Genomic DNA, 13087 nt, shown 5'->3' on the forward strand with positions numbered 1-13087 from the left:
CTTTTTAAACATGCCAACCCGGGCATCTGGCTGGCTCAGTCATAGAACGTGTGACTCTTGATCTTGGAGTCTTGAGTTTCAGACCCATGATGGGTATAGAGATTACTTTAAAAAAATTTTTTTAAGTAAAAATGCCAACCTGTTTGTTAACTGTTTGAGTGATGCTCAACTCTTCAATTAGTTGAGAGTTATTTTTTTTTCTTAAATTTTTATTTAAGGAATCTACACCTACAGGTTTGGCTTGAACTCACAACCCTGAGATTAAGAGTCACGTACTCTATGGACTGGACTGAGTCAGCCAGGCACCCCTGGTCAAGAGTACTTTTCAAAGCAAGAAGTAAAAGCTACTTAAGCTAGCTCAGATAAAGAGAAGTTTATTACTCAGATACTGCAAACAAATCTTAACTTGCATGACTATAGTTCAGCTGTTTGCTATACTGATTTGTTATGTTCCTAAGAAACCTCAAATCGTGGGGGGCAGGGGGATTCACATTCTGCAGACAGTTATTTCAGTGGAGAAGTGGGGAAGACTGTTTAGGGCTAGGGGAACTCACACCTTTTCTTCCTGCAGGAATTAAAGTTTCTGTCATGGCCATGAAATCCAAACTTACAATACCTCTACTTTCATTCACTTACTCAGCTTCCAACCTCTCACTCCCAGAGCTGCCAGCCAACCTCTGTGATCTTAGGGCGCCACCACTCACCAAGGACTGTCTGGGGTTCTTGTGTCTTATATTTCATATTCTCAGAAGGGAATTTAGTGGTCATTGGTCATCCAATGGATGTCCAGCTTAAGTCAGAAGTCAGTGTCTTTCTGGTCAGCTGCGGCAGGGAACAAGAGCCCCTTAGTTCACTTCCTTTAGCAAAGGTCATGAACTGCTCCCCTTCATAAAGAAGAAGGCTGGGGTAAATGAGGGGCAGAAACATCCTGGCACCCATTTTTTAGGCTGCATTGTTGTTAAATGTCAAAACAAGTACAGTTTTTTTTGTGGGGTTTTTTTGGTCTAATGAGAAACCTCAAACTGCACATTTGTGTGACATCTTTAAAATCTTCTTTCCTTAGAACGCCTGACAGACAATCTCAGAGTTGGACAGACATCCATAGTTGCTGCTCAGATGTTTCTTTTTTTCAGAGTTTTGCTGCTAAGAATATCTCCCCAGCATTTGACTTCATTGTGGCCCATAATGGTCTCTGAATTAGTAAGTACAACTATTTCACTCTTGAAAGCGGGGCTGGAGCTTTTTGAAATGCTTTTTGCAGGAATAACGAACTATTTTATCTACATCTTAATTTTATCACAAAATTTTCAACTAAGTTGGTAGTACATAGTCAGCTCTTGGTTACATAGAGAATTTGATTTAAGACAAAACCATTTAATGCATCTCTGGGAAATTTTATAGTTTGTATAAGCAAAGTATAAAACTTTAAGGCACAGTGAATAATTATATACATGTTACAAACTGACCACCATCAGACAAGCCTGCTACTACTGTCAGGAAAGTTCCTCGGTAAGCTCTTTTAGATCTAGTACCTCTAGGAAGAAAAAAAACTCAGATTATTTTCAAATATGCATGCCTTCACAATATCTGAGTTGGAAGTTCTATCTCAAGTGAAGTCAAAAGCAAATTAGAGGGGAGACGTCAGGTCATCATGTTTCAGAACTACTGGTAAGCTGTGATTTATGGTGACATTAATTACATAATCTGCAGGTTAATCCTTTAAATTCTGAATAAGAGTTTACATTCATAACTAGAAATATTACCACCACATAGCATAACCTACCATGAATCCACACTACTAAAAATTCCTAATGAAAAATTATCTTTACTAAATTCTTCATATTTCTGTTAAAGAACTTCATGACCAGATGTTTATATTCACTGATACTAGATTTCCAAGAGAGGCCCACTACACCTATGTTGTGAGTTTCTTTGAAGCCATATCTTATATAGAAATATTTAAGGTTGAAAACTTAATGCTGTTTAGAAGGCTATTAACAACCATGAATCTCCAAAAGCGCCGTAAGTTTATGGGGAGGCTTTTAAGAGCAGCGCTTCTGAAATACTCCACACATTTAGTCATACAGGGGCACGTGGGGGGCTCAGTCAGTTAAGCATCTGCCTTCGGCTCAGGTCATGGATCTCAAGGTGCTGGGCTCAAGCTGCATGTGGGGCTCCCTGCTCAGCAGAGTCTACTCCCTCTGCCCCTTTCCCTCCTGCTTGTTCTCTCTCTCTCTCTCTCTCTGCCTCTCTCATAAATAAATAAATAAATAAATAAATAAATAAATAAATAAATAAATAAATAAAATCTTTAAAAAAATAAAAATAGTGGGATCCCTGGGTGGCGCAGTGGTTTAGCGCCTGCCTTTGGCCCAGGGCGCGATCCTGGAGACCCGGGATCGAGTCCCACGTCAGGCTCCCGGTGCATGGAGCCTGCTTCTCCCTCTGCCTATGTCTCTGCTTCTCTCTCTCTCTCTCTGTGTGTGACTATCATAAATAAATAAAAATTTTTTAAAAAATTAAAAAAAAATAAATAAAAATAGTCATGCAGCTATGCCATAAGATTCTGAACGCATATTCATGTATTCAGGAATATTTTCAAAATTCCTTTTGCAGGAATAATGTACTATTTCACATATATCTAATTTTATCTGAAAATTTTCAAGTTGGTAGCACATAGCATATATTCCCAGAAGTGAAATTGCCGGGTCATAGGGTAATTCTATTTTTAATTTTTGAGGAACCCGGGGATCCCTGGGTGGCTCAGTGGTTTAGCACCTGCCTTCGGCCCAGGGCATGATCCTGGAGTCCTGGGATTGAGTCCCGTATCGGGCTACCTGCATGGAGCCTGCTTCTGCCTCTGCCTGTGTCTCTGCCTCTTTCTCTCTCTCATGAATAAATCAATAAAATTTTTAAAAAAAAATTTTTGAAAAAAAAAAATTTGAGGAACCTCCATACTGCTTTCTGCAGCGGCTGCATCAGTTTGCATTCCCACTCACAGTGAACATGAGTTCCTTTTTCTCCACGTCCTCATCGCCACTTGTTGTCACTCATCTTTCTGATGCTAGCCATTCTGACAGGTGTGGGGGATCTCTCACTGGGGTTTGTTTGGGTTTGGGGGTTTGTGTGTGTGTGTGTGTGTGTGTGTGTGTGTGTGTGTTTTGTTTTTGTTTTTGTTTTTTTGCATTTCACTGATGGTTGGTGATGCAGAGCATCTTTTCATGGACCCGTTGGCCATGATGTCTTCTTTGAAAAAATGTCTATTTAAGTCCTTTGCCTATTTTTAAATTAAATTATTTGCTTTTTTTGTTACTGAGTTGTATGAATTTCTTAAATATATTTTCAATATTAACCCCTTATCATATATTTGGTTGGCAAATATTTTTCCCCACCCTGTAGGTTGTCTTTTCGTTTTGCTGATTCTTTTGCTTTGTTACTGTATATGGACATACACATTTTAAACATTATGCTAGGTCTAATCTCTCTCAAACAGTAAATTGAATTTATGTTTTCTTTTTAAGATTCAGATATTCATACAGCTTGAAGAAGATCTGAAAGAGGACGATGAATCGTTGAGGTAAGTTGTGCACAGGTCTGTATGCATATGTGAATGGACGTCACTCTATGATATAGGGTTATCTAACACTCAGTATTATTTTCCTGAAGTACTTGTGAAGGGACCAGCTATTTGACTGTTTCTTAAACGGAACAGCTTCTTATGGACGTTGCACAGGCAAATGGACTATAGCATATGTGAACAAATTTGTAACACGAGTTTCTTTGCAAATTTATAGAAACAGCAACAAAATCAACAGAATGAAAGTTGCGGTTGCTGATGGAAATGGGCCTTCAATGGGGGAGATACCCCCAAGTGAACTGGTCTTATATTTATCGGCTTGCAAATTCTTGGACACAGCACTCTCTTTTCCACCTGACAAGATGCCGTTATTTCAAATGTAAGTCAGATAAGATCATGTGTCCTCTTTGAAATGGTGACTTTCCTTGTCAGCGCTTTCACTTGTTGTGTAGAGCGTGTGAAAAGCTATGGTAGGGGTTTCTAGTGGCCGATGAGAATACTGGGTTTCAGAGCCCTTACAACACCTGTGGTTTCCTGAATTTGTAGTGCTTATGGATGAGTTTCTGTGGTATGTGCGTGTGTTCAGGGGGGTTTGCTACTGAACGCTTATGAAACAAGGGACAGGGACTGGTGTTTCTCACTGCATTTGTGTAGATTGTCTGTCTGTTCATAATAAGTGGAACACGCTGTGTCCAGCTCACTTTGCCCCTATTGGCTTACATTTCCTGTAGGCTTAACACAGCTGCTCATATGGTTAATTTCGTGCCTGGCCCCAGATGCCACTTCTCTCTGTCCCATCCTCCTAAAGACAGGAGCCATGTAGAAATGTTTGTGGTTAAAGTGTGGGTTCTCTTTAACTGCATATTACAAAGTGAAAGAAGCAAATCTGAAAAGACTATAGACTGTACGATTCCAACTCTGTGATAGTCTGGAAAAGGCAAAACTATGGTGACAGTAAAAAGGGGGTAATAAGAGAGAACACAGAGGACTTCTAGGACAGTGAAACTACTTTATTTGATACTATAATGGTGGATCCATGTCATTATCCATTCATTCAAACCCATATAATGCACACCACCAAGATTGAGCCCTAAGGTAAACTCTGGACTTGGGATGGTAATGATGAGTCAATGTCAGTTCATCGATTGTAACAAATGTACCACTCTGGTGGACGATGTTGATAATTGGGAAGGCATTGCGTGGCAGAGGAGGGCAGGGGCATATAGACTTCTGCTCAATTGTGTCACAGACTTAAAACCACTCCAAAAAAGGAAGTTTTTTTTTTTTAAGTGAGTTCTAATGTATGTAAATATGCATAGTGACATTGTTCATAATAAGTAAAAAGTGGAGACTATTTGAAGTCTATCTGTGTACAAGTGGACAAATAACATGTGATATATCCATACAATGAAATATTCAGCAGTAAAATGAAACAAAGTACTGACATGTCCTGGGTTATGAATGAACCTTGACAACATTATGTGAAGTGAAAGAAGCCAGTCACAACGACGAACCACATATTCTGTGAATCTGCTTATAGGAACTGTCCAGAATAAGAAAATATGGAGAGATAGAAGATGGGTTGGTGGTGGTCTAGATGAACGGGGTGTAAGGGATTGAGGGATGATAGCTAAAGGGAGCAGAGATTCTTCTGGGGGTGGTGAAAATATCCTGAAGTTGATCATGGGTGATGGATAGACAATTCCGTGAATAAATGAAAAGCAATTAAATGCCACACTTCAAATGGGTGAATTATATTGTGTGTGAATTAGATTTCAATAAAAGTGTTTAAAAATCTTTCTGAAGTGGGCTCCAAGCCAACATGCCTGACCTCAGATTTTTTTTCGTCCAGCTACAGGTGGGCATTTGTTCCAGAAGTGGACACAGAGGGCCCTGCCTTCCCATCAGATCTAGAGGAGAATCACCAAGAATGCAAGCCCCACACCGTTCGGATTCTAGAACTTCTCAAATTAAAATATGGGGTAACTGTCTTCCTTTTTGGCAATTTACATTTGTGGCAGAGGGGAGAAAGTCTAGGTAGCGAGTCCTTCGTGCACCACTTGACTTTAATGACTGAATAATTTTCTCAAGTTCTTTGATCCATGTGTTAAAACAAATTCCATCCTGGTTTTTTCATTTATATGTCACTTTCTCGTCCCAGGTGCTGAGGTAAGCATCCTGGGTAACACGATCGCGGTCCTGTGGAAGTAGTTTTATACACAGAGTCCCCTGATTATGCAGACAAAGGACCTGCAGGAAGAATGGTGGGGGCCTGGGGTCCCGAGGCATGGGGAGGGTCGGGGGTGGGGCGGCAAGGATGGCCTGGGCTGACATCCTATTGGAAACTATCAGTTGAAGACCAGAACTTAAGTTGATCTGGAAACCACCATTGCGCTGGTAGTGAATGTTCGTGAAGCACCCACCTCCTTGGTTTGACACCTGCATGTACCTCACTTGCATCTCTAACCCTTAGCAAAGCCATATCATCCTTATGGGTTGTTGTGGGGGCTTTTTGCAGGAAGTTGGCAGCTCTGATGAAATCACCATGAAGAATGAATTCCCTCTTCTGCGCCAACATTCTGTCTCCAGCATTAGGCAATTGATGCCATTCTTCGAGACTCTAAATTGTGCTTTTAAAACCCAGAGTAAACTGCCTGCTGACACCCGAGGACCTCCAGCCCTGGAGTTTCCTGTCACAGATAGTCCCAGGGTCTTACAACAACTGGAAGAATGTGTTGAATATGATTTTTTGGAACATCTGGAATCTTAACCACGTAAGACAGAAAGTGTTTCAAATCTACTTACTGATACTTCTGTGAAAACCAGGATGTGTTCTAAACAAGAAAGGAGCCAGGAAGATGCTTTTAAAGAAGTCTATCTCAATTTTGAAGGTCGATTTCAGATAATTTTCTGTTGGGCAACAAAACACACCTCTCTAAATGCCTTGTAATATATTTGGATCTGATTGTTTCTTCCTCAATTTATGTAAAGAAAATAAAATTAATATATCATCTAATGCTAACACAAAATTTGTAATATGAAGTAGAGTGTGAAGGTTGTTTTCTTTGTTGATGTAGAAATGTGGGCTGTGTCAGTATATTTCTCTAAAAGTTTACACTTGTTGAATATTACTTTTAACCTTTCACACATAATGTCCTTTAAAGCAGTTATCTTGGTGTCACATTTTAAACCAAAGTATATTATTTTCTGAAAATAACAATTGCCCATTACCATTGACTAATCAGCAGCGGAGAGGGCTTGAAGATACCACACTGTGCTTTACTCTTGCCCATTAAAATCACATGGTTGTTGAGCCTGGGTGCTTCAGTCAATGACCTGACTCTTGATTTCGGCTCAGGTCATGATCTCAGGGTCATGAGATCGAGCCCCAGGTCAGGCTTCATGTTCAGAGCAGGGTCTACTTAGGATTCTTTTCCCCTTCCTCTCCCTTCCCCCTTCCCTACCCTTCTTGTGTGCATGTGCACTCACTTGCTCGCTGGCTCTCAAGTAAATCTTAAAAAATCATTTGTTAAGGGGTATCTGGCTGGCTCAGTCAGTGGAGCATGTGACTTTTGATCCTTGTGGTCATGAATTCGAGCCCCACATCGAGTGTAGGATTAGAAATAAATGCTTTTTAAAAAATAGTGTTAAAATCACAGTGTATCCAGCTTGAGAAGAAATACACAGTTTTCAAAACTCTGACAGCTGTAACCTTAGTTATGTACCACGACGTGCTTTGCCAGCACTTTCCATTTAATATAAATCAATCGATGTTGTCATGGAGCCTTTAATGCCTGAAGTGACTGTCAGGGAAACTGACTCTTTGGACTCTTCCCTCGTACTCTGTCCTTCCTGGGATCTCTTTACCACGTCGGGGACATCATTGTTCATTAAAATAATCCCTTTCTAAGCACGGCCTCCTCTCTTCTGGCAGCAGGTCTCCCCACTCTCCCGGAGCCTCTCTATTTTATGCCAGCTACCCTATTTAGAGTCTTGGCTTGGCGCCCCTGCTCTGCTGTGGTAGCCTGAACGCTGCCAGAGAGCGTGGCTTGCCTTCCAGACTTGCCTACCTCATGTCCCCTTTTCAGCCTCCGGAGCGTTGCATGGAATCACTCCCCAGGCCAGATGATGTGTACGAGGCCTCACGCACGCTCTCCTGTCCATCTTTTCTGTAAACCAGGGTGTTCTGGAATTCGGCCAGCATTATTGGTGAAGTTTCTCCTAACATCCTACTGCTTACTGGTTTGTGTGCAGTGCGGAAGCACTTTGCGTCATTGGCCCCAAAATAGGATTTGGGGAGCACACAACCACCCGATTCCCTAAGTAAGAGCTAAAAAGAAGAAAAAAGCACTGCTAGAAATATAGGATTCGTACAAATATGTGTTAAAGTGACATGAAAATTGGGGCACCTGGGTGGGTGGCTCACTCGGCTAAGTGTCTTTCCTTGGGCTCAGGTCATGATCCTGGGGTCCTGCCTGGGATCAAGTCTTGCATCAGGCTCCCTGCTCAACGGGGAGTCTGCTGCTCTCTCTCTACCCCTCCCCATCACTCATTTTCTCCCCCCTCTCTCTCTCAAATAAAATCTTTGAAGAAAAATTTTTAAAAATAAGTGGAAATTATGATTTTTTGCACATAAGGGGATATCTTTAAAAACATTTTAAGTTTGGTCACTGAAAAAAAATTTTTTTTAAGACTTCAAGGGATCCCCGGGTGGCTCAGTGGTTGAGCATCTGCCTTCGGCTCAGGCCATGATACTGGGGTCCTGGGATCGAGTCCCACATCAGGCTCCCTGCATGGAGCCTGCTTCCTGCCTGTGTCTCTCCCTCTCTCTCTTTCTGTCTCTCATGAATAAATAAATAAAAATGAATAAATGAAGACTTTATTAATTTATTCATGAGAGACAGAGGCAGAGACACAGGCAGAGGGAGAAGCAGGCTCCCTGCGAGGACCCAGATGTGAGACTCCATCCCAGGACCCTGGGATCATGACCTGAGCTGAAGGCAGATGCTCAACCACTGAGCCACTCAGGTACCTCTGGTCACTGATATTTTAAATATTGAAGTGTAGAATTATAAATCCTGGGTATTTATACTGTGAGTTAGCTTTAATTCAGATTGTGAGGAGATAACCATCGGCTGATTAATGGTTACGATCAGGGTATGTGCATATGTTCATATATCAAAATTTACAACAAAACTAATAACGTCATCAGCTGTCATGCCATGAAAGGCAGCTCTTGTATCACTACTTAGGTTTACAATTTTTCATTGTGCTTTTCCTCCCCAATATCTAAAATAGCTAAATGGCCTCTGAAAATACCATATGTCATTTAATCCTTACTTATTAAATGGAAATCTTAAAAGACCAGGATTCAACAACACATCCCTAGGTTTCTCCTAGAACACTAAAGATGTTTTACAAACATGACATACATCTAAATCTTTAGTTTGCATCTACCACAGCAGTTGAGGATATGAGCTCTGAAGACGACTTGCCCTGGGTGTGACATTTCCTTCCCCACATGATAACTTGGGCAAAACTTTGTGTCTCAGTCTTCTCATCTATAAAATGGGAATATCAAAATGTAACTATATCTTAGGGTTGTAGAAACTAATCCTGTCTGTGCCACCTTTGTGATCCAGAAACAGTTTTGATCACAGATCAGTAAGAAAGCCTGTGTACCCTCACCACCACCCCCAATGTCTGAAAGCATGAGGAAAAACCAAGATTAATAGTTCTGATATTTTCTTCTTCCAAACAGAGGGCCTTCTGCTTCCCACTTTAGAGCCAACCGCTCTGACTCCGTTCCTCCCCAAGGGAGTTGGTGCTCTGTGTCTAGCCTTTATGCACTGAGCCTAGGGCAAGGAGTGTGCAGGGGGAGGTGGAGCTTGCCAAGAGTGGCCACAGCACACGAGAACAGACTGATGCTCCAACAGCAGAGTTTTGAACACCTAGAGCTGCAGGCAGTGTTGGTGGAAGAGTAGTGCCTGTGCTTGGGGATGAAATGATCCTTACTACTGGGGTGCTCTCCAGGGGCCGGCAAGTGCCCAGTGCATCACCTGCCTCTTTTTCTTTCTTCCAACCTCTTAAGGAAGTAGGGGCTCACCCCATTCTACAAGTTCAGCAGAGCCAGGAAACAAAACCTAAGTCTGTCTCCCTCTAGAACCCTATGTTCTCAAGAGAAACCGAGAGGAAATCCCTGAGGTGGCTACTGCTCTTTGGTAACGTGTGGAAGGCAGTCTCTGAAACTACCTCGCCCATTTATGACTTCCTGCAAAACCAGCTTGCAGAAGGGGCACGGCCCAGCTCCTTGCTCTGAAGGTGTGGTGAGATGAGTTTTAGAGAACAAGCCTCACTTCCCATTAGTCTACATTATGCCCAGTTGAATTAGGAGAAGTGGCTAGATTCGTGGGAGTAATTGATGACGGCTGTACTTAAACGTTTTGAACAACTCCCTGGGAGACCAGACAAAATTCTGTGTCATTGGAATAAAATGCTTTGGGGTAAGACAGGGCCTGCTAGGAGGGATTACTTGCAGTTCAGTGAGGCATACAAACCAATGAACATGCAAATCCCAACACCTTCAAAGAAGAGAATATGATTAGGAGCATGATGTGGGCCAACTAAGGAGTCTCCCCATTCTACATGAAGGAACAGCTGGGCTTGTGAGTGTGATGTTAGCGTCCTATGTATGTGATCATGTTTCCATATTGTGTTAAGTCATGTAGCGATCATTCCAGACCGTTCAATCCTCTTCAACCAGACTTGGTGCTGTCTCTTAAGCTCAGAGTGAAGGGGATCCCTTCAAGCATTTTTGAGGATGCATAGGAGTGTCCTGAGGTTAGAAATCTGTCAGAATCCAGCAAAGCAACTATGCTCAGCAAGGGTCTCTCCCACTCTTATGGGCATGAGACCCACCTGAAGAGCTTGCTAACTTGCAGAATGCCAGGCATCCTCCCTGGAGTGTCTAAATCAGTAGATGGGATGACATTCAGGAATGTGCATGTGTCCCCGATGTTTCTAGCAGCAATGTCCACAATAGCCAAACTGGAAGGAGCCTCGGTGTCCATCGAAAGATGAATGGATAAAGAAGATGTGGTCTATGTATACAATGGAATATTCCTCAGCCATTAGAAACAACAAACACCCACCATTTGCTTCGACGTGGAGGACCTGGAGGGAGGTCTCCAGGGAGCCCAATGTGGGACTTGGAGGGTATTATGCTGAGTGAAATAAGTCAATCGGAAAAGGACAAACATTATATGGTCTCATTCATTTGGGGAATATAAAAATTAGTGAAAGGGAATAAAGCGAAAGGAGAGAAAATGAGTGAAAATATCAGTGAAGGTGACAAAACATGAGAGACACCTAACTCTGGGAAATGAACAAGGGGTAGTGGAAGGGGAGGTAGGCAGGGGGGTTGGGGTGACTGGGTGATGGGCACTGAGGGGGGCACTTGGCGGGATGAGCACTGGGTGTTCTGCTATATGTTGGCAAATTGAACTCCAATTTAAAAAAAAAAGGTATGTGCATGTGTAATCAAGATGTTTCAGTCCCAGGTGCTTCCTGGACCATTCTCGGAGAGTTTTCAGAGCAATTTATTCATAAATGTGATGACTTTTATGGAAACCAGCAAGGCTGAGCCTGTTTGACTACTTCTCATACCATATAGGTAGCTCTTTTTATTTTTTTAAGATTTTATTTATTTATTCATGAGAGACACCGAGACAGGCAGAGACATAGGGAGAGGGAGAAGCAGGCTTCTCACAGCGAGCCCAGTGTGGGACTTGATCCCTGGACCCTGGATCCCTCGATCCCTGGATCATGCCCTGAGCCGAAGGTATCACTCAACCACTGAGCGGTTGTCCCTCCCATATAGGTAGCCCTTTCCAAGTGGTTCTTCATCTAAATCAAAGAAGTCTACCTTTAAGCCAAGGGGGAAAGGAAATAAACTTCAAAATTCTGTAGGTCTAGAAAGAGAGTAAGGTAGTTCCCCAAAGAGTTAAAAATAGAATTATCATATGATCCAGCAATTCTGCTAAGAAGAACTGAAAGCAGGGTCTCAGATGCTTGTACACCCACGTTCATGGCAGCATTGCCACAATAGCCAAGAGGTGGAAATGACCCAAGATCCACTGACAGATGAATGCATAACACAATGTGGTCTATACACACAAGGGAATATTATTCAGCCTTAAAAAAGGTAGGAAATTCTCACACCTGCTACAACATGGACAAACCTTGAGGAGGTCATGGTAAGTATACCAGTCACAGAAGGACAAATGTGTAATTCCACTTGCACAAGGGACCTGAAATAGCTGAGGTCGTAGACAAAAAGTAGAATGGTGGGTATTGGGTTTTGGGGCGGTGGGTGGGGAGTTAGTGTTTAATGGGTATTGCATTTCAGTTTGGAATGATGAAAAAGCTCTGGAGCTGGATAGTGGTGATGGGGACACAACAATGTGAGTAAAATTAATGTCACCTGATTGGACATCTGAAAAAGGGTTAAAATGGCAAATTTTATGTTCTGTATATGTTACCCCAATAACATTTTTAACACAAAAACAAAAATCCTGGGAGTTTAAAGTGAGGGCATGGGAGACAGCTGGGGTTCCCCCTTATATGAGAAGCAAACATCTGTCTCATCCTGGGTTCCCCTGCCCAAAGTCAACCAGAGGCAGATGGGAGGTGGAAAATGAAGGAGAAACTTGCCTGTCCATGTTTTGGCTCTGAAAGAAAGAAGTCACTTAACATGTTACACCAAGTTGAAATTGAAATAATGACTCTTGGGACCTGGAGGTCTCTCAGCTGTCTCTTCTGTCTCCTCCAACCACTCAGTGTTACTTATCTCATGCATCTCTTCCATATGTCATTCCAACAGCTTGGTACTATTTTCTCCTCTTTTCACCTGGCAAGTACTGCTCGAGTCATTTATTTAACAAATATACGGGAGCCTGTTTTTGAGATCCAAACTCCTCAGTCTTGCTTCTTTCTACAGTTCCCCAGACCCCATGAGGCACTTGGTCACAGGGTGGCCCTATTAAAGCGCATACTAAGGGCATAGCCCATCACTGGCTGCAAGGCAAGTGCCCCTCTTGTGGAAGAGACGGAGCCATCTCTTCCGTTCCTTTGGGGTCTGGCATATATAGGCAGCCCAAGATAACTAAATGAAAAAACATAAAGGTTGATTTTTCTGATAAATATGGTGCCGGAGGAGGAAGCAAGGGGAATAAACCAAGTTTGGATGAAGTGATTTGTAGGACTAGATAGCTGGGGGCTCAGGGAACACTGGGTCTTTGGCTCCAAACTTTGACCCTCCATCACTCTACTAACCACCTCCCTGTTGCCTCACTGACCACCCAGTATTGGTTGCATGAGGATGCTTGGCTTGGCTTGCTTTCCTCCACGCTTCCCTGCTGGTCCCTGAACTGCTCAATTCCACAGAGTCAGCCCAACCCACCTGAAAAATATGTGAGGACTGCTCTTTCTGTCTTCACTGAGCTTGTCTCA

The 13087-nt window shown here is 42.5% G+C and overlaps 1 protein-coding gene across 5 annotated transcripts in view; it reads left to right on the top strand.

The window, feature by feature from the left end:
• DOP1B (DOP1 leucine zipper like protein B) overlaps positions 1–6619 on the top strand; it is a 105231-nt gene extending 98612 nt beyond the window's left edge. For 4 of the 5 annotated variants that reach the window (XM_072806904.1, XM_072806902.1, XM_072806903.1 and 1 more), the window contains 5 exons: positions 1064–1200; positions 3522–3577; positions 3795–3956; positions 5430–5559; positions 6096–6619. In XM_072806904.1, coding sequence (XP_072663005.1) covers positions 1064–1200; positions 3522–3577; positions 3795–3956; positions 5430–5559; positions 6096–6347 — 737 coding nt within the window. In that variant the 3' untranslated portion in view covers positions 6348–6619. Of the gene's footprint in view, positions 1–1063; positions 1201–3521; positions 3578–3794; positions 3957–5429; positions 5560–6095 lie in introns of those variants that run through there. The other variant, XR_012021389.1, reaches the window with a different exon arrangement.
• Positions 6620–13087: the final 6468 nt, after the last annotated feature.

The sequence above is a fragment of the Canis lupus genome, chromosome 30, assembly GCF_048164855.1.
Source record: "Canis lupus baileyi chromosome 30, mCanLup2.hap1, whole genome shotgun sequence".
Lineage (NCBI taxonomy): Eukaryota > Metazoa > Chordata > Mammalia > Carnivora > Canidae > Canis > Canis lupus.